Here is a 27580-nt window from a genome sequence, read left to right as displayed (position 1 = left end):
ACCCTGTTAAGATTCGGTGAACATAGATTGTTTTCCAAACTCATGAATTGTTTTGCCTCGGAAATGCAGTGCATACCCCAATGGACTCTTTGCATGCATTTGAAAACCAGCGTGTGATGAATTTTAGCCTGTGACAGTCTTAAAGAGTAGCTGCTCCCTTATTATAATTCATTTATATAGCCCTGCGTGTCTTAAGTTCTCATTCTGAGCATTCCAATTAATTTTCTATGTGGGGTGTAAGTGTGATGGATTATTTAATGCGACCACAGCAAGTACTGTACTAGTTGGGGTTCTTCATATTATTTCACACGTTGGGACTATATTGGGGGGAAATCCTCAACCCTGAAACCTGGAGACCACTGGGTATCTCTCTGTTAATTATGTGTCTCAGCACCAAAGGCCTGCTGTGAACTTGTTAAGCCAGCAAAGAGGGAGTTTTGTTTTTGGTTGTAACAAAGGTGTTTGCAGAAAACTGAGCCTTAGCAACCTTCTTCTTCGACTAATGAGATCTAAGCTTCTAAACTCTTATACACAACCCCCCCCCACCCCTGCAACACACACATTTTTTGTTAGATTTATCTGTTGACCAAGGGTTTCAAAAATGCCAAAAGGAACTTTTAGCAGTTTCTGGATGAGGAAGCTGTTTGAAGATTGTTTCCCTTCCGCCTTCTCTATTAAATAGTCTTTTAATACCACACACCCCTTTTTGTGTGGCAGTAACATTCTCCCTGCTTGTTAATTGCCAGGAAGGAAGAATGATCAGGAATATATATGATCATGTAATTGTTTGCATACGTGCAGTTGACAGTCCTAGTTTAGTCAAATTAAGTTCCTTAACTCCATTTTATCTGAAATCCCCCACCTCCCCGAGGCCACATTGGCATCTGTCTTAGGTGAAGACTTAACTTCTAAGCACACGCAGCCAAGAAGCAGCAATGGCCAGCTCACGGTCCGGTTCATTTCCCGTTACTTGTTTGATCTGCTCATCATTCTATGGCCCTTTATTTATTGTACACACTTACCATTGACAAGTGCATATGTCTTCAATATACTCAGTTCCTGAGTTCCTGAGATCTTGATTTTTTTTTCCAGACCCCTCATCTTACATGGAACATGGACAGCAATAGCAGAAGGAACAGTGGCAGTGAATCCTTGTAAACCTCTGTAAAAATTCGATCACACCGATTTGTGGAGCAACTCAAGGGGTGGTACCTGTTTGGGTTTAGTTTTCAATGACACCGCATCTCTTGGTCATTAGGAGGAAGAGCTATGGTCTCTGCAAAGCACATTTTTGTTCTGTGGCCAAAGGAACAAGGTGTGGGTGAACTTTGGGGTCTATTTAAAAAAAAAAGCCCTCCAGGGGTACCTGGGTGGCTCATTCAGTTAAGCGTCCAACTCTTGATTTTTGACTGAGGTCATGATCTCAGAGTTACAAACGGTCCCTACATCGGGCTCCACACTGATGATGCAGAGACTGCTTGGGATTCTCTCTCTCCCCATCTCTCTCTGCTCCTCACCGGCACGTGTGCTCTCTCCCTCTCTCATAAAATAAATAAACATAAAAAGCCCTCCACACCGTCCAGTCCGAACCACAAGCAGAACCTAGTTGGTTTGGGGGGGGGGGGAGATACTCTGTGTGTCTGAGCTGCTGTGGAGTGATGGCGTCTTTGACATTTCTCTTGACTCTCAGGGTTACATCACTACATAAAGATTATATTTATCAGATGCCATTAGTCTATATTGGGATGAGTGGCTACACATCCCAGTATCATAAGGTCACACAGTGTCTAACAACTGCATAGAGGGTGCCGGACAAGAAAACCTGAAGTTTGAAGATCACCTGCCATTACCCTTTGTGACTTATCATAGCCTGAAATTATCCAGTGTGAACTCGCATTATTTCCTCTTGGTCGACAACCCCTTGAAATCCACTTATCCCTCTGCTTCTTCTCAGTATAACTACCGCTGGTGTATTTGCTCAGTTTTCGGCTGTCATGTATTTTAGAAATCATTCTTCCTTAAGGTACCCCCTCTTGGAATGTAAACTCAGAAAAGCTAGAAAAACTTATGCCTCATAGAATCTTGAATAGTTTATATATATTAAAAAAAAGACTTTGGTTGATATTGAACGATAATGTTTATTGGCAGCACCGATTTTCCTGTAGTGTAGCAATGTTCCTGAATCAAAAGTTTTTGTCTTTTGTAGGTGGCTTTATTATTTTCGCCTTCCCATAACAGAACGGATGTTTTTAGTTTTTTTCTTTTTTTCTTTAAGCAAACTCTACCCCCAACGTGGGGCTTGAACTCAACCCTGAGATCAAGAGTCGCATGCTCTATCCATTGAGCCAGCCAGCCACCGCCCCCCCTCTATGTTTTTAGTTTCGTAAAACTTTTCAGATACACATGATGCCTAGGCCTTTGCAGGAACCTCACGGGTGGAAATGAAGCAGAGAGTGTGCACTTGAGCCAAACTCTTCCCTCTTGGCCTTGATGAATGATAATGGAGCTTGATTGTCTTATGTTTTATCTTCCAGGTGATCATTTGAAGATCTGTCCTCAGGGTTATACCTGCTGCTCTCAGGAGATGGAGGAGAAATACAGCCTGCAAAGTAAAGATGATTTCAAAAGTGTGGTCAGCGAACAGTGCAATCGTTTGCAAGCCATCTTTGCTTCCCGTTACAAGAAGTTTGATGGTAGGTTTTGGAAGTCTGGTCCAAGTAAGCATCGACGTGCTTTGCTCTTGGATTGGTCTTTACCTTTTATTCGAGTCACATTTTAGAGGTGACAGTTCAGTTTGTCCAATTGCTTTTTCAGAGCTCCCCTGCCTTCTCCGAAGACACTCTCCTTGTTGGATCCTAGGGGCGAGTTAGTCCTCCAGTGTCATTGCTAGCGCCCTTCTGGATGCTCTAGAATCTGTATGGTAGGCATTATGGAAATATGGTCACAAGGAGACAAAAAAAGAGATTAGCGTAGTTTAATTGAAAGGCTTTCATTTATTTTCTTGGGTGAACGCAAAATAGTGTTGTTGACGCAAGTTACTTTAAAAAAAAAAACAAAACAAAAAAACCTCCCTAATAAAAAGCAGGCGTCTGAAAACTTACCATAACCAGAGAGATTCTGCAGATGCTGGATTTCCAATTAGATTTCAAACTGGATTCCTCAGAGACCACTAGAGTTCCTAGAAGCCCTGTGGTACACAGATAGGATTAAAACCCAGCTCTTGGGTTTCCATGCAGCGATGACCCAGAAGTAGCTACTATATTTATAATTGCTGTTAAGCTGGGCCTCGTCTCTCAGCTGGCACTTTGGTGTGGTCTGTCCACGTAAAGCCATGACCAAACCCATTTCGGTCCCCTGTGCCAAACATAAGCTCGTAGGCGCACTTTCTTTTAATAGTGAACAACTAGCCAATAGGGTCCAAATGAGAGACGCTTCAATCATATCGGAGGCAACGCTACCGATAACAGACTTTAAAACCCAGGGAGTGTGGGATCCCAAACCCCTCAGGATTCTTTTCTCTGGTGCTCTGTACTCAGTCTGAAGATTATTATGAAGTAGGTTTAAGTTTCATAGGAATGGTTTTCTTTGTGCCTGTTTTAAAGGCCATTCTAATTACATAGTACCTTTGAAGCGTGCTTTTCTTGACATTATGTGTGGTGAAGAAGTACAAGGCAAATTTTCGAGATGTGAAATGTCTTTGAGTATTTCTGCAAAGGGCTTGTTACCATGGTGAGAAGTTGGATGAAATTAGATTTATATAGCTGATAAGGCAGTCCCCAGCTAAAGAACAGGTTGTATTTCAAATGTTGGCTTCGAGATTTGTTATTTGAAACTTATAACCGATTTAATAAGTGTTGGGTTCTCAGGCTAGACCATGAGAGCATATTTAATTTGTAATGTAGTTGAACTGAAGTTTTCCCTACATAGCATACCATTTTTTGTGCCCATTTTATCAACAGTTGCTGTGCAAAATTGGGTTCAGTCTTAATTTTATGTCCTCCTTTTTCCTGGATGGATAGAAATGTTTTTTTTTTTAATTTTTTTTTACATTTGTTTATTTTTTGAGAGAGAGAGCACAAGTTAGGGAGGGGCAGAGAGAGAAGGAGACACAGGATCCAAAGCAGGCTCCAGGCTCCGAGCTGTCAGCACAGAGCCCGACGCGGGGCTCGAACTCACAAACCGTGAGATCATGACCTGAGCCGAAGTCGGACGCTTAACTGACTGAGCCACCCGGGTGCCCCTGGATACAAATGTTTTTATATCTCTTTCCTGTTTGTTAGTCAATACCCCACTCACTGCACATGTTGTAACTATAAAGAGTACTTAGCAACGTGCTAATACCACGCAGAGATGGGTGTTGATATCAAAAGACATCATTAGACCACCTCTGTCTATATTGGTGGTCTAATTATTATTATTATACAAATTATTTATATTAATTATGATTATTATATTTATTTTTATATAAATTATTATAATTATTAGAAAGACTGGTATTTGCTTGACTATGGCATTTCTCATTCAATACAGTAACCCAAGCATTTTCTTTAACGTTGAGGACAATACCTAGAAAGATAATCAGATAGCCATCTTTGAAAACTTGAGCTGCTGATACCAAAAAAAATGACCCCTTGGGGTTTTATCATGTCATTTAGAAGGAAAAAGTCCTGCTCTTTACAAACGACTAACCTGTTGGCAGCATGATGGAGTTGGAGATAAAGCAGTTTTCAAGTTCCGCCACCCCCAAGTTGCCCCATTTCCTGTTAGACCTGTCTCTTCCTGGTATGAGGCCACAGACGTTAGTGACCTCTCGCCTCCAGGCCTGCTGGTTTAGCTATTCTTTCCCCTTCTCGCTCCCCATGGTTTTGTGGCATTACTCATATGATTCCAACGTGTAGTTTTTAAGAAGCCACACAGAGAAACACCACCAGTAAGTGTTAGTAGAAGTTTTTTCAAAAATTACAGAGAAAACAGGGGCGCCTGGGTGGCTCAGTCGGTTAAGCGTCCGACTTCGGCTCAGGTCATGATCTCACAGTCTGTGAGTTTGAGAGCCCCGCGTCGGGCTCTGTGCCGATAGCTCAGAGACTGGAGCCTGCTTCAGAGTCTGTGTCTCCCTCTCTCTCCGCCCCTCCGCTGCTCATGCTCTGTCTCTCTCTGTCTCAAAAATAAATAAAAACATTAAAAAAAATTACAGAGAAAAGTTTCTCTTGCCCTTCCCTACCAGGTTTCACATTCAATAAATGTTTTAATAATACTGTATCAGTTTCACAACTGGTCATGAAAATGATTATGAAACTCTAGTTCGTTTCTTCTAACTTCAACTATGGCATAGACAATAAAGGTAGTGAGAATAGATTAAATTTCTTTTGAGGGAATAGTAGTTGAAATGTGTTTGGTCTGGTGATCAGAACAGGTCTGGGATATGTTGCCTATTTCCTCCAATTTGGGTTTTCTGAGATAATGAAATGCTTTTGTATGGTAAAACGTCAGTTGACTGCTATCCAACAAACCATAAGCCTCACGTGGGTTTGCTGTGTTTGTTGACTGATTTTTAAGGATGGCCGTTAGGAGCTGCTAACACTCCTCAGGCCTAAAGATGATGGTGAGTAAAATCGTATAGAGGTTGTCTTGATGCTCAGAAATCCAAGGGCAGGGTGCTTTGCTCAAAGAATTGTCCAAGCCGTTGTAAAGGACAAGCCCGAGGTTCTTGGGGTGAATGGAAGAGAGAAGGTTGGACCGAGCAGCAGGATGGCAGCTGGAGAACCATGATGGGGCTGCAAGGTGGTATAAAGAAGGCTGAGGGTGAGTCCTGAGGAAATAGGAAAGGGACACATGGGAACGTACAAGGTCAAGCAACTTCAAAGGAGCATCTTTTGCTATTTCCAAGCTTATGGTATAAATTTAGGGGCACCTGGGTGGCTCAGTCAGTTAAGTGTCCGACTTCGGCTCAGGCCATGATCTCGTGGTTCAGGAGTTCGAGCCCCGCATCAGGCCCTGTGCTGACCGCTCAGAGCCTGGAACCTGCTTCGGATTCTGTGCCTCTCTCTCTCTCTCTCTCTCTCTCTGCCCCTGCCCCGCTCTCTCTCTCCCTGTCTCTGAAAAATAAACAAACATAAAAAAAATTAAAGTGGTGACCCCGAGCACAGGCAACTTAAAACCTTTAGTCTTGTTTATGAGATACCCACTTCTAAGACAGGAACAATTGCTTTTTATAAACTTTTCAACAAAAACAAGATTTGTAGGCTTTTTAGGGGATTAGCCTTCGTTAACCAGAGACCATCCCATTACCCCAAGTTTCCATCATTCTGCCTTGAGAAGCTCCGGAGTTCAGGTGCCAAATATGGTGTTTCGAAGCCAGTTCCCTCATCCCTAAAGGCTTTTCTTTTGTTCTACACGTTTAGTTTTCTGTTGTTTGCCCATCTGAAGAGATTATACAGTCTGTAAATTCATTTTTTAGAGAATTTAGTGTGTGTGTGTGTGTGTGTGTGAAAGAGAGAGAGAGAGAGAGAGAGAGAGAGAGAGAGAAAATCTGAAGCAGGCACCACGCTGTCAGTGCACAGCCCAACATGGGGCTCGATCCCAAGGACCGTGACACGACCTGAGCCAAAATCAAGAGTCGGTCGCTTAACAGACGGAGCCACCCAGGCGCCCCTGTAAATCCTGTTTTAAGTTGTCAACTGTGTGCAGGTGTGTGTTCTCAGGCTCGAGTGAAGTACAGAGGTACACGTTCAGGCAGCGCATCTCCCCCACAGAATTCTCGGGTTTCTCACATTTTAAACCTGCACATCTGAGTCTAAGGTCTCACCTCTTTATTTTTCCACACTGTAATCTTCTGTGTCCACTCTTTCACTTACGATGTTCGGCTAGACACCTAGAGCCGGGAAGCGATGGTGACAGAGCTGGCTGCTCCCCCTCTTGGCGAGTTCTGGGATTTTTTTTTTTTTTTTTTTTTTTAAGGAAAACTGCTAATTAACATAGCTGAATCGGTTGTCTCATGAATATGCTAATCACACGTGCAGTTCACGGGGCTTTGAAAGAATTGCCAGGCAGAGGAATAGAAATAATAGAAGTGGGGCGTAATCCGTGTTTTGGGACCACAACATAAAGGCCCACCCCAAAATGTCGTGTTTTGTGAGAGACTAGTTGTTTTTAAAAGAAGCATGGCTCAAACAACCCAAATAGATTAAGAAGATTAGAGCTGCCGTGTTCAGTATATCTCTGAATCACGTAGTAAAACTGATGTTAACAAGTATGCGAGTATATTTTTGCCTAACTTCCCGAATCAAACGGTTTGGTTTGCATGTTGAAGAAATCTTAAGGAGATAGGTTGTCTGATGCTAGCCCATCGCGAAAACTCTGTTGATTCATCATTTTAGGGAGCAAATGGAGTAACTTTGGGAGACAGCACACTGAATTGTCAGCCTGGTTCTGACATTTGCTGGGTCTCAGTTTTCCCATCCATAAAATGAGGGGGTTGAGCTGGATGCTCTCTAAAGACCCTTTCAATTCTAAAAATTCTGTGTATCTTCTAAACATGTGACTAGACCAGCTGCTTTAGTGAAAGGTCTTACAAGATGTTAATTAGCCGCCTGTCTGGTACCCTCTATTTTCCCGCTATGATTTCTTAACTCCACTACTCTCCGCAGGTCTTTGAAAACCCTCCCTTGAGCCTGAAGCTTGTTAACTCGAATAATAGTAGAAATTTTCTGAATTAGCTTAAAACGCACATAAAAGAAATAATTGTCTGTCCCATCTATCTGCATGGGCCAAGTGCAAATCAAAGTGGCCACCCTTTCCTTAAGCCCTCACGCCCCCTTGTTTTCTATCATTTCACAAAGGCAGGACATGTCGCACTCTGCAGATTTAGCCAAATCTGTGTTTTAATCACTGACTGGAAATTTCCCAGACTTCATACTGGCCATCCACTTCATTAGGCCAGTCGGATAACCAGCGTGGAGGTGCAGGGAGTTGATGGCATTAGAATTCACATGCCCACGAAAGCGGTGACCTCGGTGGGAGGAAGCTGGCCGCTCACCTTAAAAGGCAGATACGTCCAACCCAGCTTCATGGCCATTAGCCAAACTGAAATTTCCGGAATTGCCCTGACCTCTGACTTTATTTTTTCAGCTGCATGGTTTTATTATTTTCCTTTGCACATCCATATTGACTTTAACCAAAGGCCCCCTGGGAGGTTTTTACGTTAAAAAAAAAAAAAGTCTTGGGCACCTGGGTGGCTCAGTTGGTTGAGCCTCCGACTTGAGCTCAGGTCATGGTCTCGCTGTCCGTGGGTTCAAGCCCCGCATCGGGTTCTGTGCTGACAGCTCAGAGCCTGGAGCCTGGTTCGGATGCTGTGCCTCCCTCTCTCTTGGCCCCTCCCCCACGTTCTCTCTCTCTCTCTCTCTCTCTCTCTCTCTCTCCCTCTCAAATAGTAACATTTGTTTAAAGTCTTAAATATCCTCAAAATAAATGTGTCAAAGAAATGTCTAACGTACATACAACCTAGGGTCGCTTTTTCATCCTCACCTCAGATTTCATCCGTTAAGGCCTTTTTAAGAAATGTGTTGCCTTTTCAAACTTCTGCCACAGTACAGTGGACAACATTTCACAGCCACAAAACTACAGAGAGAGACCCGAGGCCTTCTGGCCATCCTGCAAATGTAGCGCTCTTTTCCAGATCATAATAGTAATGGTCTTTGATTTCGTTGGGAAGCCCCACTCCCCTTTCCTTTACGATTCTATTTTCTTTTCCTTCCATGCGGAGGAGACTAAAATGCCCGGCATTTTTGCTAACTCTTTTATAATCTCTCTGTGAAACTTGATGAAAAAGAGCCACTGCCAGCTTTACTGTAATCAAATCAAGAGCTCAGACAAAACACACACATTTCTGTATTGACAAAGGTTTTCTGCCTTTTGAGTTGTTATCTGAAGTGTGACCAATCGTGGCGTGGCCGTAGCATTGGCACTCTGGGCGGGTTGCAAATACTTGTGCAGCTTCCAAGGATCCCTCCGCCCGGGGCGCTTTCGCCGCGGGCCTCTGCTGTTAGCTTTGACTTCTTTAGAAGTCACGGCAGCAGCAAGAAGCAGCTGATCTGTTTGGAGGCAAGTAAATAAATGGAAGAGCTTCAGCTGAACTGCTTTTATCTACTTTGTTGGTTCATTGCACTCTGAGCCTGGGAGTTTAGAACGCTGTTGTTCCTCTCTGCCCACCCTCTTGCGGGCGGCTGTCTGTCCAGGCAAAGAAAGGGGCGTATTTGATCTAGCACTGACTCCCGACTGATTGACTGGGAGAATTCTCAAGCCGGTCAGGCCTTTCTTGTTTATTGTCCCTTCCCGTCTCCGTCCCCCCCGCCCCCCCTTCGCTTGAAAGAACTAGCAAAGCCATCGAAACTCTCGGAATAAATAGGACTCAGACATGTGACTCAGGTGGAGTGCCACGTGGGCACACCTTTTGTGGAGGTCAGTCTGTCAGAAGTTTCGAATGCATTCCCAGCCTTTGATTTACTAATTCCACGTGTAGGTATCTATCTCAGGGATAGAAAGGTCTGCGTGCAGAATGATGTACAAGGGCGTTCATCACAGCATTACCTATAATAATGAAAAACAGAAATCGGTCTAAGGGTCCCATAACGATTGTGACCTGTCCGTACGGTGTCATGTATACGCAGTTGTTACAAAGCGATGTTTCTTTTTTAAAAAAAATTTTTAATATTTATTTTTGAGAGAAAGAGAGCACGTGCGGGCGTGAGTGGGGGAGGGGCAGAGAGAGACAGCGACAACCGAATGCAAAGCAGGCTCCAGGCTCTGAGCCGTGAGCACAGAGCCGGATGTGGGGCTTGAACTCATGAACTGCACGATCATTACCGGAGCCAAAGGTGGACGCATAACCGGCTGAGCCACCCAGGTGCCCCACAGGTGATGTTTCTGAAGAATCTTTAATCACATAGGAAACATTAACCCTACGGTGTTACCTGAGAACAGGGTACAAATATGGTATAATCTCAAGCATGTGATGCATATCTTCATGGGGAAAAAGAGGTAATTTGATAAACCATTGTTGCTCTCATTTAGTGGTGGGATTGTGGGCAATTTATTTATATTTTTTTCATACCTCTCCATACCTTTCAAATTGCAATAATTTGAAAGGTATACTTGATAGGAAAAAAAATCATTTTTATGAAAAATACAAGAAGTGCTTTGGTGGTGTTTGAAGAAAATGTTTTTTTTTTCTCCTGAAGTATCCGTGCTCACTGTAGACCATTTGTAGACCACAGAAAAATGCATGGAAACTTCCAGCAATTAAGTTAAATGAATAGAATAAAGGGAAATAAAGTAATGTTTGGATACATGAAGGTATAGTATTTTTCTGGCTATAAAATGTCACTGAATGATTTGGGCGCTCAAAATTGAGCAGTGTCTATTGAAAAAAATTGCCCCAGGTCCCTAACACTCATTGTGTCTATGTCAACGTTGGCCCTACCTCATCGTGTTTTGTGCAGGTAGATGCAAATTAGCATCATAACTGATTATGCTGCGTTTTGTCCTGACTTTTCTCTTGATATTAGGTCATGAGCACCTAGACTGTATGATGAGTTTTGTATATGAGGCCATACAGTAGATCCACATAGAGGTTAGTATATGGAAGTTACCCTCCTGGGGTAGCTTCAGCATCCCCTCTGCCTTCTCTGGGCACTTGAATGAGCAGAAACATGGGTGTTAAAGGAAACTGGCTGGTGTTGGGTAGACCCTTAGTATGGATGGGACGAGGTCCAGTACAAGGGGCCTTACAGTATTTGTCCCATGTCTCTGGCTACAGTAGCATGAGACAGGGGCCATGAGAGATCAACATAAGGAGCTTTAGCGTTCGAAATGCATTAATTAAGATCAACCTACTTTGGCAGGATCCCTAGCACCTTTTCGTATGTTCGCAGCCCCCTAGTAAGGCCTGCACTTGGCAATTGTCTTGTCATCAACCTAGGAGAGTTCTATCGAGATGCCACCGGTTGATGAGTGTTAGTCAAATACATGTCCTTTTATTTACAAAAAGCTTTGGTTAAAGTTTATTTGAGATAGGACGCGCAAGGGAGGAGCAGAGACGGGGGGAGGGAGGGAGGGAGGGAGGGAGGGAGAGGGAATCCCAAGCAGGCCCTTGCACTGTCAGTGCAGAGCCTGATGCAGGGCTTGAACTCACAAACCATGAGATCATGACCTGAGCCCAAATCAAGAGTTGGATGTGAGCCACCCAGGTGCCCCATGTATATGTCCTTTTCGTACACCATGCCCTCCCAGGCACTTTTGGAGTGCAAGATTATGCCAGGATAGAGGAAAGTCCCTGCTGAAAACTTAAAATACAGAGACTACTGAAAAAGCGAGACAGGAGGAGATGGTCAAAGACCAAAGTTTCAGTTTGGTTTCAGTCCGTAAGATGCTTTTTTAATTTCCGTTTGCTCTGACGTTTATAGATGCTTATGTCAACCATTCTTTATTAATGCGTGATCTTGGGTGAGGGGGTGAATAGAACTCTCGGAGTTTTCTTAACAGTGCGAAAGGTATGATTTGTAGCACTCACAGGCTTCTTTTCTCAGGAATTTCGTCGAGGTGGTAACTTACTGTTTGCACACCATACCAGGGCTGTGAAATACAGTCTTTACAGTAAAGAGGAAATTAATCCATCTGTGTAAAAAGCAGCTTCATAATAATATAAATACAAGGTGGAAATTTATAGCACCACGCCAAACAGATTGAATAGAAAGGGCTTCCAGTCTCTGTAGGTCATGGGTTAGTTCTAGAATGTTTTCTAGCTCATTAATCAATGGCCAGTTGATTGTTTATAATGGAGTAACTAATGGCATTTAACAGCAGAACCGGGGGCCTTTTGACCTGTTTCAAGAATCTTGAATGTTTATTTGATGCAAGACAAGTGGCTGCACATGATGTTCTTTTTCGTTCTTTTAAAAGACAGGATATTTATGGAGGAAACTCGTATATGGAAAAGCTGCCTTCTCATTCTAGTTTTTCCCATGTTAAAGTGATACTCCTGACATTGAGGATAATCGCGTTTTAGAGCTGGAAAATACTTAGAGTCCCCCAGCTCAATGTACCGAGCAGACTCCAGGAAAAGAAGGCGGTGTGCAAATGACATACGTGGGGAGGCTTGGGGACCGACCTGCCGCTTATTTCTTAATTTTCCTTTCCCCAGTTCTTGGCTTACTCTAATGCCCTGATCTGTGTTTATCTACGTGCGGTGTGTGTGATACTCCCTCCTAATATAATACAAAACCTGTTTGATGGGTTGAGGTTTCTGTCTTTGCTGTGTTTCAGTGGCAGCTGCCACCGTCGTAGATGTCTGAGATGTTTCACAGCATTGGAAGCCAGAGCTGTTAAGCATTTCCCTTGACTAAATTGCTCCCAGTTGTGTAAGGCCTTGGGTCTTCCTAATCCATCTCCAGCTGCTTTGGCTTCATTTACGTACCCGGAGCTGGATACTATTTGACTCTGCCAGGAAAGATAAAAACCAGCTTCAAAAGAAAGATTTAAGTGATTGTAGACAGGAAGACACTCTAAAGGTGACAAAATAGCCCTGCACAGTTGACAGAAAGTGTCCATTTCTTGAGCATCTCCTACGTGCTGGCCATCATCCCTGTGAGATGAGTAGTGACCGCCTCATGTTATGGATGAGGCAACAGAAGATCAGAGAGGTTAGCTCCTCTGTCCATTCCAGGTCACACAGCTCATCAATGAGAGGTCCCATGCTTTTCCCCCTGTGTCACGCCGGGTTGGATATGTATAGCATGTTGCAGTGTTTATTTCCACCCCCATGTCAGGTGCACCTTCATGAGACCTGGGAGTAGCTTGGTCCTTAGAACGTAAACACTTAAGCCTCCAAACTGGAAGCTGAAGGAGAAATAAACCCTGGTCACAGATACCATATTTTCAACGCTTATACACAGTTTTCTTCTCTCTGACTGTCTCTCAGCCACTGGTAGCATCAGTTGAAACACACTCCCTGCCCGGCATTTTTCATGAATACAAGCAGTTGCCACAGGGGATACCTAATGCCAGTTAACTAAGCTTCTGGTCGTTGTGGAATTCTGGTTTACACTGCTCTAGCTGGTTCTCTCTGAGCCACTAAGTGTCTTACACTTGGCTTCAGACACAATGATTAAGAAGGAATGGCTGCGAGGTGTCTTCACACCTACGCGGTTCTTCGTTAGCAGTTAAGCTCCGACCCTGATCCTGATTTCTGAATAATGGGGGAAAAGCGGAGATGAACGTTACAACCATTTATGAGGTTGCTGTTGATGGCTAATGGACCGGGACCTGAATGTCTAATCCACGTTCTAGTCCTCATTGTAGAAGGAAGTGTCCTAGGAAGGAAAGGGGGAGAGGGGATGTGAAAATTCTATAACAATCTACGAAAGCTGCTAGTTTGATAGGAGTAGCAGATGTAAAAGCTTTTTCTCCCGTTTTCTCTTTTTTTCTCCTTAGAGCAAATTATTATGTTTTGATATTGTACCTGATTGGTATGGATTTTAATGCTTATTTATTTGAGGGGGGGGGCAGAAAGGGGGAGAGAGAGAGAGGGCGGGGGGAGGGAGGGAGAGAGAAAATCCCAATCAGGCTCCACACTGTCAGTACAGAGCCCAACCTGGGGCTCAAACTCACGAACGGTGAGATCGTGACCTGACCTGAAATCAAGAGTCAGATGCTAACTGACTGACCCACCCAGGTGCCTAGTAATTGGTATGGATCTTGTTTTATTTATTTTTTAATGTTTTTTTGTTTGTTTTTGGGGGGAGGGGCAGAGAGAGAGAGAGCAGAGGATCTGAAGCAGGCTCTGAGAGCAGGGAGCCTGATGTGGGGCTTGAACTCATGAACCGTGAGATTGTGACCTGAGCCAAAGTTGGGTACTTAACTGCCTGAGCCACCCAGGTGCCCCTTAGTATGGATTTTAGAATTTAAACTATGCCTGCCATCCTTGCAAGGTGTCCGAGGCAAATGGCATAGGCCACATAGTCCAACCAAACAGGACCATAAGAAGTCCAAAGCGAAATTAGTTTGGGTTCTTGGGATCCCTTCACTTTCGTTCTGTTAACTTCCATAGGTGAAAGAGATGAATATTTTAAAACTTGCTATATGAAACGAAGGATTAAGGATTTTATAGATGCTTTAAAAATCTCTGGGGCACGTAAAACCACGTGTGGAGGGTTGGCGGTATAGTGAAGGTGAATTGGATGAAGGAAATTTGTCTTTCTGGAAATGCTGATCAGAGTCTGATTCGGCAAGAAGGTTAAAATGCATGGTAAAACAGTGTGCTTTGATTTGAGCCCCTAATAGCCAGTCAGTAAATACTTGTCAAATTGCATAGCCATTAGGAGGGATTAAATTATCAGATTTTAACTTGTTATATCAGTTTTATAGAATTTCTATATATAGCCCACTCAAACGATCTTTATATTTGCAACTTATATAGCCACACTAAAGAGTCTTTAAAGTGTGAAGGAAAGGAAATGAATTTTCTGAACAATCAAAGGAATTAGAATTTAATATGTATGTAGTGCCAAGCTAATCTCTTAAAGTTTAAATTAACATAACACACAGCGCATGTGCCACACACACACACACACACACACACACACACCCTTTCTAGACCGGATTTGAGTCATGGGAAACAAAGTAAGGTCCATGATGGTGTTAGACAGAGGGCATGCCGGTTTGAAATCGGTTTTCCTCTTAATTAGATCATTTCTCTTATACTCCAAAGCTATGTTATACAGAGCTACACCAACCCATAGATTTTTGATCTGAATGATGAACTCTAAGACTTTTATTTTTGTCCATAAAATGTTTAGTGTCTGAGCATTTCATTGACCTGGAGCACTTTGAAGCCTGAACAACGAACTCTGACATTTTATAGAGGTTTTAAATTAAAATACCTTTGAAATGCCACTCTGCCCCTACCCTTAAAACCTGTGGATGCCATTCACTAGAAATGCGAGTATTCAGAGTTACTTATTAAGTGAGTCATCAAAGCACAAGTCAAATAATTTTCAACATCCTACTTCTACGCTAAATGACGTGTGCCAATTTTATGAGCACTGTAATAAAAATCCAATATTAAGGAAGGGCCTGTGGTTACCTTTGGAATCTTCTCTTTTGGATCGTGAAATATTAATAGCACTGGATTGACAGAAGGCTTGCATTTTGATCTCAACGACCAGGCTTTGTTTTTCCAGTATGTGGGAGCTATGTGTGCAACTCATTGGACATGTACTAAGGTCTCTTCTTACCGCAAGACTCCGCAGCTTTGAATTCTAGAAAAGTGCTACCTGCATCTGCACACTTAGTAGAGACTTCCACACAGGAACATTTGTCCCCCCGAAAACATCATAAATCATACCCAAGAATGCAAGAAAAAAAATTTTAAAAACCCAATTCATTGGAAAGACATTTTCCTCTAATTAAAACGCTTAATTAACCCACATGCTTCATATTAGCACAGCCCTGAGCTGGTGTTGATCCCTATTGAGAGGTGAGTGGTTCTCACACCTTAGGGGAAGCAGGGTTGTAGATGGTTGGGCTCCATCCCCAGGGCCTCGGATCCAGTGGGTTTAGGGTGGGGCCCAAGAACTTGGCATTTCCAACAAGTATCCTGGTGATGTGGTGATGCTTGCCTGTCTTGGGGCCACACTTGAGAATCACTTAGGATTTTGGAGAGAATCAGAGGCCTCTCAGGTACCTGATTTGAATAATGGTTTTCATATAGTTCCCCTATCTCCTTGTGTTCTTTCTGGTCTAATTCCAGGGACAGAACGTTGGTAAAAATGCCAGACTGTGCAGTTGTAATGGAAGTGAGGAGTTGACTTGGCCTCCCAACCTTTTTTTTTTTTTTTTTTAACCTCTTCGGAGAGAATCCATTTTCCTTTCTCTCCTTGAAGAAAGCCCAGGAAATGCAAGATAAATGGTAGTAGAAAGAAAAGCTCAACCAAAGGAAAAGGAAAGAGCCGTTCTCTGTGCAAAACTACCCCCACAAACAAAACACACATAGTTTATAAAGCTGGAATGCAGAAGACTGTGGATTTCAGCCTCAAGCATCAAGCAACTATGCGTGGTGACGAGTTAGGGACATAGGTATGGAATCTCTTGGAAGTAAGCAAAGGCACGCATCCCCTCCAAAAGGCTTCTGTGTTTCCAGTGCAGGTTTTGAGAAACTATTTGAAAGCAGCTTTCAGCCTCTGATTTGCCTGCCATTATGCTTTCCCATTATGAGAAGATAATGGCTTTGTCACCCTATTGCATTTTGATAAGATTGTTAATGTTCTTCTGGCTTTGAAAGAGGCACCATATTTTCTTTGCTACTCCTTGTTTGGTTGGAGGCACTTTTTTTGGTTAAGTTTATTTATTTATTTATTTTTGACAGAGAGAGAGAGAGAGAGAGAGAGAGAGAGAGAAGGAAGGAGGGAAGGAGGCGGGGAAGAGCACGGGGCGGGGGTGGAGAGAGAGAGAGAGAGACAGACAGACAGAATATGAATGAATGAATGAATGAATGAATGAATGAATAAATGAATATCCCAAGCAAGCAGAGCCCGATGTGGGGCCTGAACTCACCAACTGCGAGAGCATGACCGGAACCAAAACCAAGAGTCAGATGCTTAACCAACTGAGCCACCCAGGTACCCCTGGAGGCAATTTCTTAATTGATGTCCTTATATTTTGCTTCGGTATTTATTACATTTCCTGCTTATACACTTGATGTCATGAAGTGTTTATTTTTATACCAACCATAGATTCTTGAAGAATTATTGATACAGATGCACCATTAGCTCTTCTCTGACCTGCCTAAGAAAAGCTTCAGGAGAAACTAATTTGCCATGTGTACTTAAGAGATTACTATCTTTAACACTCAGGCCAAAAATGTAGATCCAAAATAACCAGGAATTCTTATTTATTTTAGTTTTCCCTGTTGTCCTATAAATATACCAGATCTGTGGTTGAGTCTGTTAGACATTTCTCTCTCTCTCCTCCCCACTTCCCGCCAAGAATCTCATGATGTTACCATATGAATCCTTTAAGAACCCAAGGTCAGCTTGGATACCCCAATTTGTACTAACGTCCCAGGGAACACCTGTGAACTTAGTTGCGGAAAATCTCAGTGCTAGCTTTTAGGGTGTTTCATATGTTTCTTGTCCGCTAGCATTTCCTGGGTAGCGTTCTTACATGTCATGTAGATGTAAGGAGAAAAAGAAAAAAAAATGTGTCCAAGTAAAACAACATGTTTTGAAAATACCTGTCCACTGGTGTTAGGTTTCAATTCAGAGGCATCATTGGCTTTGGTTTAGAGTCTTATGGTAAGAAAGTTCTGGCAGATCTCATGTTTTAGACTTCATGTACCCATTTTTATCTGGTTCTTTCTTTACCTTGTGACTGAATGAGAGAAATGTCTGGCTGTGTGTGTGTTTTATATTGACTTCCGAGAAGTTCTTGGTCTAAAATATTCTTTTTTTCCCCCTGAGACTTTGTGACTTGTGACCTAGGTTTCCTTTCATTGACAAACGACCAGCAATGCCACATCCCCTCGAAAGAAATCCACCTATGTGAGCATGTTTTCCAGTTTAATTCTCTGATTTTTTTTTTCAGTCTTCAAATGGACCCGAAGAGCCCTCCGTTATTCAGTTACTGAAAACCCTTTCTTTCTTTTTCTTCTTCTTTTTTTTTTTGTTTGGTTTTTAGAATTCTTCAAAGAACTGCTGGAAAATGCAGAGAAATCCCTCAATGACATGTTCGTGAAGACATATGGCCGTTTATACATGCAGAATTCCGAGCTATTTAAAGATCTCTTCGGAGAGCTGAAGCGCTACTATGTGGCGGGAAGCGTCAACCTGGAAGAGATGCTAAGTGACTTCTGGGCTCGCCTTCTGGAGCGGATGTTCCGCCTGGTGAACTCCCAGTACCACTTTACAGACGAGTACCTGGAATGTGTGAGCAAGTACACCGAGCAGCTGAAGCCCTTTGGAGATGTCCCTCGGAAGCTGAAGCTGCAGGTCACCCGTGCGTTTGTAGCAGCCCGTACTTTTGCTCAGGGCTTGGCAGTTGCGAGGGATGTAGTGAGCAAAGTGTCCGTGGTAAGCACTGGCTGCATCCTGTGTTTTTTTGTGTGTGTTGTTTCTTTCTTTCTTTCTTTCTTTCTTTCTTTCTTTCTTTCTTTCTTTCTTTCTATCTATCTATCTATCTATCTAATGTTTATTTGTTTTGAGAGAGAGAGCGTGGACAGAGGAGGGGCATAGAGAGAGAGAGAGAATCCCAAGTAGGCTGCACGCGGTCAGCTCAGCGCCCCGTGTGGGGCTCGATCTCATGAACTTGAGATCATGACCTAAGCCGAAATCGAGAGTCTGATGCTTAACCGGCTGAGCCACCTGGGCACCCCTGTGTTGTTGCATTTTAAGAGGAAGTTTGGGAGGTAGACAAATACGTGGGCTCGAGAACGGTTTTCTTCTGTTCTGCTCTCTTCTCTCTCTTGCCTTTTTCCCTCGCACACATTGGCCCGATACACGTACGCCGTATAGTTAGAGACCATGCTGTGCGGAACATCGTCATTCTTTTCAGTGGTTTCCTTGGTAGCTATTCTTAGAAGCAGATTGTATGTTCACTTTGGAACCTTCATTTTCAAACTGAGTTTAATATCGCCATACTCTTTTTGCCTCCTATTCTACTTCCCCTCCACAGGAAGAAGCAGACAGGTTCCATATTTAGTTGCTTTGAGTGACTGGGTTTGGGCCTGCCGGTTGCAGTCTGGAACAGTATTTAACATCCATTCCTGCGTGTTTCCTTGTTCTATGTTTTAAGGTGTACTCCATGCTCTTGAGAAGGCAGAGCTTTTTATGACAATCAGTGTGGGCCACCTGCTCTTGACTTATGGCTTTGTTTATAGGAGTACCAATAGACAGAATGAATATATTACAGTTTCCTCATTTGTAAATTGAAGGAATTGGACTGAGTTCTTTGAAGCCCCTTAAGAAGGTGTCTCAGGGGCCTCCTTGAGGAGAGGAAGAGAGACACGGGGACTTCACCTGCTGGCTGCACCGGAGAAGCTTTGCTTTCCCCTTTGCCAAGTCGAGTATTGAGTCAGATTCTGAGGGGGAAATGGTTCTATGGCTCCTTTACTCCCCCTTCCCCAGAAAAAAAGACGAAATTTGAAGGCCTTTCCACCTCTACCCTTCCAGGACTTAATACCAGTGAAGGAACAGAATAACCTGGGGCACATTACCTTCTGGAGGGACTGATCTTGGTGCCATTATATTCCGGCCTCCAAAGGAAAAAACTAAATTGTAGTCCATTTGCTAAAAAAAATTGCAGTCATAAGGTCAGCAGCTTTTACTTAGGCCATTTGGTTGTTTGGGGGACTGAAGGAGAGGTCAAAATAAAAACTGAACAGCAACACAACTGGAATATCAATCTGATTGTCTACCAGTTCATCTAGAGTTCAAGTGACCATTCAATTTATCGTCCAAACCAGGATGCTTATCGTCGAAACCGAGAGGTGCTTATTCACAGCCCTACCCAGACCACATGTGCCACTAATTTGAAATAAGCAATAGGATTGTCCCTAGTGGACCGGGATTCATGGTTACCCTAGTTAGAGACGAAACTTGCGTTAACCCAGCAAAGAGAAGATTCTGATGAATTGTGTGCCGTAAAAGATTAGATGCTTATGGGATATTTCGTACTAGGATTGGGTGATACGAGGATTCGTTGATTGGTTGCATTCGTTATTTCAGTTTTGTTTGTTCTCTCTCATCTCCAGGCCACGAATTTGCAGGAAACAATTCTTTCCAGCATGTTTCTGTTCACTCCTTTTTCTCCTGATATTTTCCTTACAAATTGCAACAATTTGTTGAGGCATAGGAGGGTGGATGTGTGCACGTGGGGGGATGGTGGTTATAATTAAAGGAATAATCTGATTGCTGAATTTCTGCCAACCCCAGCATCCATTATGAATCCTGTAGGTGCTCGTGTCAGAGTCCCGAAACAAGGCACAGTGACTCCAGATCAAAGTCATTTACACTGTAGCTCACCTCACACATCTGCCCTTCTTCAGCAAGTCCTTGGCTTCATCCTGATCTGGATAGGCAGACAGGCACTGCTATGTGACTTGAATGAGTGTGTGTGCCTGCTTGTGTACGTGTGTGCATGTGTGCAGACTTGCGCTGAAGAGAAAGACAAGGAGGAGAAAGCCCTTTTTGTAAGCGTCTGAAAAGTGGTTGCTTTTAAATTAATCATCCCCCTTTCGATTCTTGGGTAAAGGGACAGGCCAGCACAAGTCTGGTTAGCCTACCTTTGCTAAGTTGGAGACCCCCTAGAGAACTGAGATTCCAGAACCTCCCACTTGGGGTAGAAGGCTGTAGATAAAACAAGAAGTGATTTCGAGACCCTTCGTCACCGATGAGAAGGTCGAGGGCCAGAAGGTTTGCCATTGTCCACACCAGCCCTCTTCCCAGGGTAGGGACAAGGAAGCAGTTGTGGTTTCCCGGTGTCACATTCTTCTTGACCTGCTTCTCAGAATTCATGGTGGGAAATCAGCAAGATCGGCTTTTGTATGTAAGATCCAAACGCCCTTAGCCTATGCCGTCAGGAGCACGTGACTCAAAGTAAGAGTCACGATCCATTTCTGATGTTTCTTTTGGTATGAATTTTTTTTAAGCAAGAGATTTCCTGTGTACCTTAGTACTGTTATGTTGTTGGAGAACGTTCCTTTCTAAATATAACCCTAAATTTGTTTCAGAGTTAATGTGTATTCTACGGTCACTGTATTCTCGTATCTGCCTAAGAGATATTTGCATAGTTTTGTGAGAATACAGTGAACACAAGCTGTAGGGCTTGATTTACTTTGAGTAAACATCACTTGCCACTTGTTTAGTTGAAAATACTCTTTCATGTCTGCTTTAAAGTTTGTATTTGCAATTGGAAACTTTTTGTTAAGATCTTTTTTTTAATGTTTGTTTATTTTTGAGAGAGAGAGCGAGAGAGAGCGACAGAGCACAAGTGGGGGAAGGGCAGAGAAGGAGGGAGACACAGAACCTGAAGCAGGCTCCAGGCTCCGAGCTGTCAGCACAGAGCCCGATGCGGGGCTCGAACCCACGAACCACGACATCATGACCTGAGCTGAAGTCGGATGCTTAACCGACTAAGCCACCCGGGAGCCCCGTAAACTTTTTAAATAATGTTGTGCTTCCCTGCTGAGCTTCTTGTAGACTAAGGACTAACTTAAAAGCAAACCCTTCAGCTACGTTGGGTTATGTTATTTAAATTACACAATAATAAGACACTCGGGCATCAAATCAGTTTCTAAAGGAGTTAAAACACAATATGTGTAAAAAAAATCTCTCATCTCTGTAATGTTGTTGCTTACAAGCCTGCAAGGAATACTTAGGTATTTGAGAAAATATTTATTACACTAATTTCTAGAGTATGACTATGAAATAGAAAATTGTAATATACAGTGGTATAGGGAAGACAGTAAATGATCTATCAAAACCTTATTCCAAATTGAACATGCTGGAAAAAAACCCCTATATTTGGTTAATAAGATAAGCTTCTTGACCGGTTTGGGGACCCAAGCACTGGTTTTTCATATGGGCTCCCACCACTGCCAGTTGCTAGAGCAACCCAAGAAATAGACATTCCTTCTTTTGGTGTCTGATAGAATTAATTATTCTTGGGCGTGGAAAAGAAAGGCCTCTCAGAGAGGAGGATAGATTTCCTAATTCCGGACCGCCACCTCACCCACCCGCTCTACAAAGGTGTCTTTCAAAGTCAAATATGGAAAAGCACTGTGGTCTTGGGGGACTAGTTACTGTATACCTAACTCAAACATGTTCCCACTTTTTCTGTGTGTAAGCGGATGCCCTGTTTTTCCAGCTAACTTTTGCAACACAAGAGTTGTAGTTACACGTGTAGCAATGATTTGATGATCACTGAAACCTTTTAAAGGCCATTAGCATCAGCAGGCTTAACTGACTCCAAGAGAAAGTCACTTCTTAGTTGAAGGACACTTGCCTTGCAGCTCACTCCACTGAGATTTACAGTCCCAGCTTCAGAAGAGTCCCCTTAATTAGGAACAAATGGTTCAAGAGTACTCTGGCATTACACATCTCCGTATTCCTTACTCCGTCGTACTTGTCATGGTTTGTGATGCATTTCGTATTTACCTGCCTAACAGCAGTTTTGCCTGGAAGGGGGAAGTCTGTTGTGGTCTTTCAAGAACGCACAAGTGGTTGCATGCACCATGCAAATTAATAGCTCCTATGCCAAAGACAGTTGCGTTCTCATGGTTTCAATTAACACTGACATAATGGGACTGTGTCTACACCCCCACCCCAACTACAGGGGCTATAATTAGGAATCAGTGCTTTACATTGTGATGTCTAAATGATTGTCCTGCCTTGAAAACAATTTCCGTTGCTCCCCCTTCAGTTTTGTGTGTCCACAGTGCCCCAGCACATACAGGAGTGCTGCCCAAATTATTCTGCCATTTCCCGAATCACGATAAATGTACATTTTATAAATCTCTACAAAAAGCTTTTTTTAAAAAAAGTTTATCTATTTTGAAAGCGCACATGCATACACACGAGAGAGAGAGCGCACGAGGGGGCCAGCACGTGGGGGGGGGGGGTTGGGGCAGAGACGGAGGCAGAGAATCCCAAGCAGGCTCTGTGCTATCCGCGCAGAGCCCGACGGAGGGCTCCATTCCGCAAACCGTGAGATCATGACCTGAGTTGAAATCAAGAGTCGAACGCTTAACCACATAAGCCACCCTGGTGCCCCTATACAAAAAGCTTTTAAGAAGCAGGGTGTAGACATTTTTTCAACACTTAATATTTGTTTTCACTCACAACCTTTATAAACAGTAGGATTGCAAAGAGGAAGGTAGGACTTTAGCTAATAGGGAAGGGAGTGGGATGGGAGGAGTGTGGAGGACTGAGGAAACTGAGAGGCATACTCTCAGGACAAAAATAGAGCCCTCTGTAACGAGGTCAATACAACTGATGCTTCAGTCTTACCTATGGTGTGTCCATAAATATTCCTGAGTGGGTCCTGGTTAATTCCATGTATTTTGTTACGTCTTTAAAATCCTGTTCTCGGGGCGCCTGGGTGGCTCAGTCGGTTAAGCGTCCGACTTCAGCTCAGGTCACGATCTCGCGGTCCGTGAGTTCGAGCCCCACATCGGGCTCTGGGCTGATGGCTCAGAGCCTGGAGCCTGCTTCCGATTCTGTGTCTCCCTCTCTCTCTGCCCCTCCCCCGTTCATGCTCTGTCTCTCTCTGTCCCAAAAATAAATAAACGTTGAAAAAAAAATTAAAATCCTGTTCCCAAGGAAATGGGAGCATCTCATCGTCCTTTCTTCGTGAGTGTTCAGTGAATTCAAACACTAGGAAGTTGTTGAATAAACTCGTCACGTCTCACAGCGTGTTTGGGTTCCCTGTCTTTTTTTTAACCATAATTTTGGGAAAGATTTTCCCCTTATTTTTATTGGGTGCTTATGTTACCAAGCAACAGATAAAATCTAGATCTTTTTTTGTTTGTTCAGTACCGTTGGCTTTGCAGACCAAAAAAAAACGTTGCAGCAAATGTATGTCAGGGACTGGAATAAACTGAAAGGAAATGTGTTTTTAACTTCAGTGCAGCTTGTTGACTGCCATCACTGTGTAATGTGGCTTAAGGCTCGCTCTGAATTACTGAAACGAAATCCAGGCTGCGTGAAGAGTTCCTCTCCAGCATTTTTCTTTTCTTCAGGCTGCTTGCAGTAGTTTTTAATGTGGTGCTTGGAAAATGGAGGTTATTTAGTAGAAAGTCGCAATCTATATTAGAAAAGTCTTTGCAGAGAAGGGGACTTTTCTGCAAAGCCTTTTTATAGCAGAAATGGTGTGCAGATATCAGTGTCAAATGGATATCCTGAGGATGGCAGGAATGAGTATCTTATGAAAGGGAAATGAGGGTTCTTCCTCCCTCCCATTGACTTTTACCATGAAACACAGACTGCCTCCTAAAATCCTAAGACACTTTAGCCTTTAGAAAGACCTTGGTCAGTCTTGAAGGATTTTCTAAGACTCGGAAATTGGCTATTAATATATTGTCATGGGTCACTAACTCAGATTTTGATTTGAGTTCATATAGAAATGTTGAGTCCTGATGATGTCCCCTTTCTACCATGCTGCCCCCCCCCCCGCAAAGTAAACAAGTCAAAGCACCTCATTCTTTTTTTTCAAGTTTATTTATTTTTGAGAGAGTGAGAAGGAGCAGGGGTGGGGCAGAGACGGAGGGGCACAGAAGATCCAAAGCGGGCTCTGTGCTGACAGCAGAGAGCCCGACACGGGGCTCGAACTCAAAAACTGTGAGATCGTGACCCGAGCTGAAGTCAGACTCTTAACCGACTGAGCCACCCAGGCACCCACACCACCTCATTCTTACATAAATAATGTCAAACCTTTTTCATATGTAATGCCCCACTTCCTAGTAGAAATTGATCATCTCTGCCACATAGCTACAGTCCTTTCAAAATGTTAGAGCTTTGGTAAAATGTGTCTATTGTTTTCCGGAGTTGTTGTTGTTGAAGTAGCTCTTTTTTTCTCCATGTGCAGCAGTGTTTGCTTGAGCTGTTGAACTCTTGGTGAGCAGGGGCCGGTGAGTGGCATATATATTTTTTTCTTCGCCCCTGTGGCATCTTAAACCATTGTGACGTTATAGCATTGGCTGAATAAGTCCTTGTTGTTTATTAAAGTAGTATGTCCTCTCATCCAAGGATCTAGTCAAGTACTGATCCATGTGGATAAACATCCCTCCCCATCCCTGTGTGTGGATACCCTGTGCTGGGTCTGGGGAGCTGTGAGAAGGCCCAGCCCCACGTGCTGCCCTCACGTTTCCTTCACTGTTCTCTGTTACTCAAAAGAAGCCATTCCGATACTCAAGGAAGTTGAGAGTACCTATTCTAGAACCAAAATGCCTCCATGCAAATCTTGGCCGTTTACTGGACGATCATGTGTGAATCCCTTAAACTCTTTGGACCTCGGCTTTCTCATCTGTGAAATGAAATGATAATACTCCTCTCATACGATTATTTTGAGGCATAAATGAGTTAATAGACACGTAAAGTACTCAGAACAGAGCCTGGCACCTAGTAAGTACTCTATAACTGTATCTTACGTACTAATAAAATCCAATAAAAGCTATCAGTAGACAGGTAATTCTGACATAGAGCAGAATATTTTACTCTTCAGCCTTGACATCAGGACCTTCATGATCATGAAACCATAAATGCTAAATAAGCTTTTTTCTCCTGAGCCCATTGATCCATTCTCTTAGTGGTTCAAAGGGGAAAGGGAAGAATGTATAATTTTCCCTTCTCTGTTTCTAAATACCATTTTGAGAAGTAACTCCTCTAAGAGAGGTCTGGGAAAACGTGCCTTTTATCAAAGTAATCATAACCCCTACTCTTACTCCTACCCCAGCCCCTAGGATTCTGAAATTACTGGCATCAGAGTTCAACAGACCCTTCTAAACCAAAGGAAAACCTCAAATGTTGGTCAAGAGTTGTAACCCAAAGGAACCATGGTGTTGAACATTTTTTTTTTAATTTTTAAACATTTATTCATTTTTGAGAGACAGAGACAGCGGAAGCAGGGAAGGGGCAGAGAGAGAGGGAGACACAAAATCCAAAGCAGGCTCCAGGTTCCTTGCTGTCAGCACAGAGCCTGACGCGGGGCTCAAGCCCACAAACGTGAGATCATGACCTGAGCTGAAGTTGGACACTTAACCAACTGAGCTCCCCAGACCCTTGGTGCTGAACACAAGGATCAAAGGAAGCCCTTGGAGTATAGTTTACCCCTTTTATCACTCTGCATGTGGCCCAATCTACCACTTGGACTTGGGTCTCGACGTAAATGTACTTTACTAAGTACTTACTTTAGTAAGCTATTTGGGGACTCAAGAAGTCATTGATTTTGAGGGTTACAAGGCAGTAGAATGTGAATGAACTTGAATTTCCGTTGAAAATAAATAAAGTCCCAGAATGAAGCTCTTGAGGATTCTAAAAGGTAGGTATCCATTTTGTTTCTTTTTAAAAAAAAATTTACATCCAAGTTAGTTAGCATATAGCTCAACAATGATGGAGTATTACTCGGCAATCAAAAAGAATGAAATCTGGCCATTTGCAACTATATGGATGGAACTAGAGGGTATTATGCTAAGTGAAATTAGAGAAAGACAGATATCATATGGCTTCACTCATACGAGGACTTTAAGACACAGAACAGATGAACACAAGGGAAGGGAAGCAAAAATAATATAAAAACGGGGGGGGGGAACAAAACATAAGAGACCCTTAAATATGGAGAGCAAACAGAGGGTTACTGGAGGGGTTATGGGAGGGGGGATGAGCTAAATGGGTGAGGGGCGTTAAGGAATCTACTCCATTTTGTTTCTCCCCTGGGCACTCCAGAGTCCAAAGGGAGAGCTGCTCCTTGGCACTCTGGGTTCCCCATCCTGAGCTTGGCTGGGTCGGTGAGAGGGGGACCCAAGGCCTGGGGAGTGGTCACATTATTGCTATTACCTCTGGGGGTGGGGATGAGCATTACAGGGGACCCCTATTTCTTTCCGTTTCCTGACTGTGTTACAACCCTCCTCTATACCGGGGCCTCATTCTCACACAAGGGTTTTGTTTTCCCAGGGTCTGAATTCCCTTCATGTGAAGTTCCTCACAGTGGTCTGGCTAATGGTTGTGAGACAAAAGATTCCATTCGATTTGCCCCAACATGGCTGTTGTGCGTGTGCTTCCCCATCGCAGTTTTCTTAGAACTTTGCCACCTCTCCTCAGTCCTGGTATTTAGCATTTCCAGAACATGTTATAGCTCAGTTCCTTGTGATCGTTTTTAGTGGTTAGACCGCCAGTCCTGTGTAGAGCATGAGCCAGTGCTTAGCCAGAGAATGAAATGGAAAAAGTCGGCCAAACCCAGCTTCACAATCTTCCTTTAATAAAACTCTACTGTGTCATTTCCTTCAGTTTCTGTTTTTCAAACTCGAGCCAACATGTCCCTGTGTTAGGGAACTGTACTACAAGATCTGCTACAGCCCAGATTTGACTTACAGTGGAAGTAAGAATACAGCAGACCACGTCCTAGAGTTTAAAAAAAAAAAAAGAAGAAGAAGGAGAAAAAGGTCTCTCTGGAAAAAACTGTGTCTCGAGTATAACTCTTGGGCTTTTCAATTTTGCTTATTTCCTAAAGGCCCATACCATTTTGGAATGTCTGTGTGCCTTCTAGAACAAGTTCCATATTCCAACACAGATTCCTACCTGCCTCGCTACCTTATCACAAATACATTCCAGAGTAATCCCCACCGCTGAGATAAGTGCTCAGTAACTATTTGTTGGCACTTTAGCTTTCTACATGTTTTTGTACTGAGACATTGTTTCCTCTTTTTTTTTTTGGAGAGAGCTGGCACCAGCAGGGGAGCGGCAGAGAGAGAGGATCTTAAGCAGGCTCGAGGCTCAGTGCGCAGCCCAACTCAGGGCTCGATGCCACGAACTGTGAGGTC

At 43.3% G+C, this 27580-nt stretch overlaps 1 protein-coding gene across 1 annotated transcript in view; it reads left to right on the top strand.

Moving 5' to 3' along the window:
• The window catches only part of GPC4 (glypican 4), a 108690-nt gene that overhangs the window by 69254 nt on the left and 11856 nt on the right, over positions 1–27580 (top strand). Inside the window, exons 2-3 of the mRNA XM_027054417.2 lie at positions 2535–2693; positions 17728–18119. Coding sequence (XP_026910218.1) covers positions 2535–2693; positions 17728–18119 — 551 coding nt within the window. The remainder of the gene's footprint in view (positions 1–2534; positions 2694–17727; positions 18120–27580) is intronic.

The sequence above is a fragment of the Acinonyx jubatus genome, chromosome X (genome assembly GCF_027475565.1).
Source record: "Acinonyx jubatus isolate Ajub_Pintada_27869175 chromosome X, VMU_Ajub_asm_v1.0, whole genome shotgun sequence".
NCBI classification, from domain to species: domain Eukaryota; kingdom Metazoa; phylum Chordata; class Mammalia; order Carnivora; family Felidae; genus Acinonyx; species Acinonyx jubatus.
The sequence above is the reverse complement of the archived record's forward strand: the minus strand, read 5'-3'. Positions and strand labels throughout refer to the sequence as shown.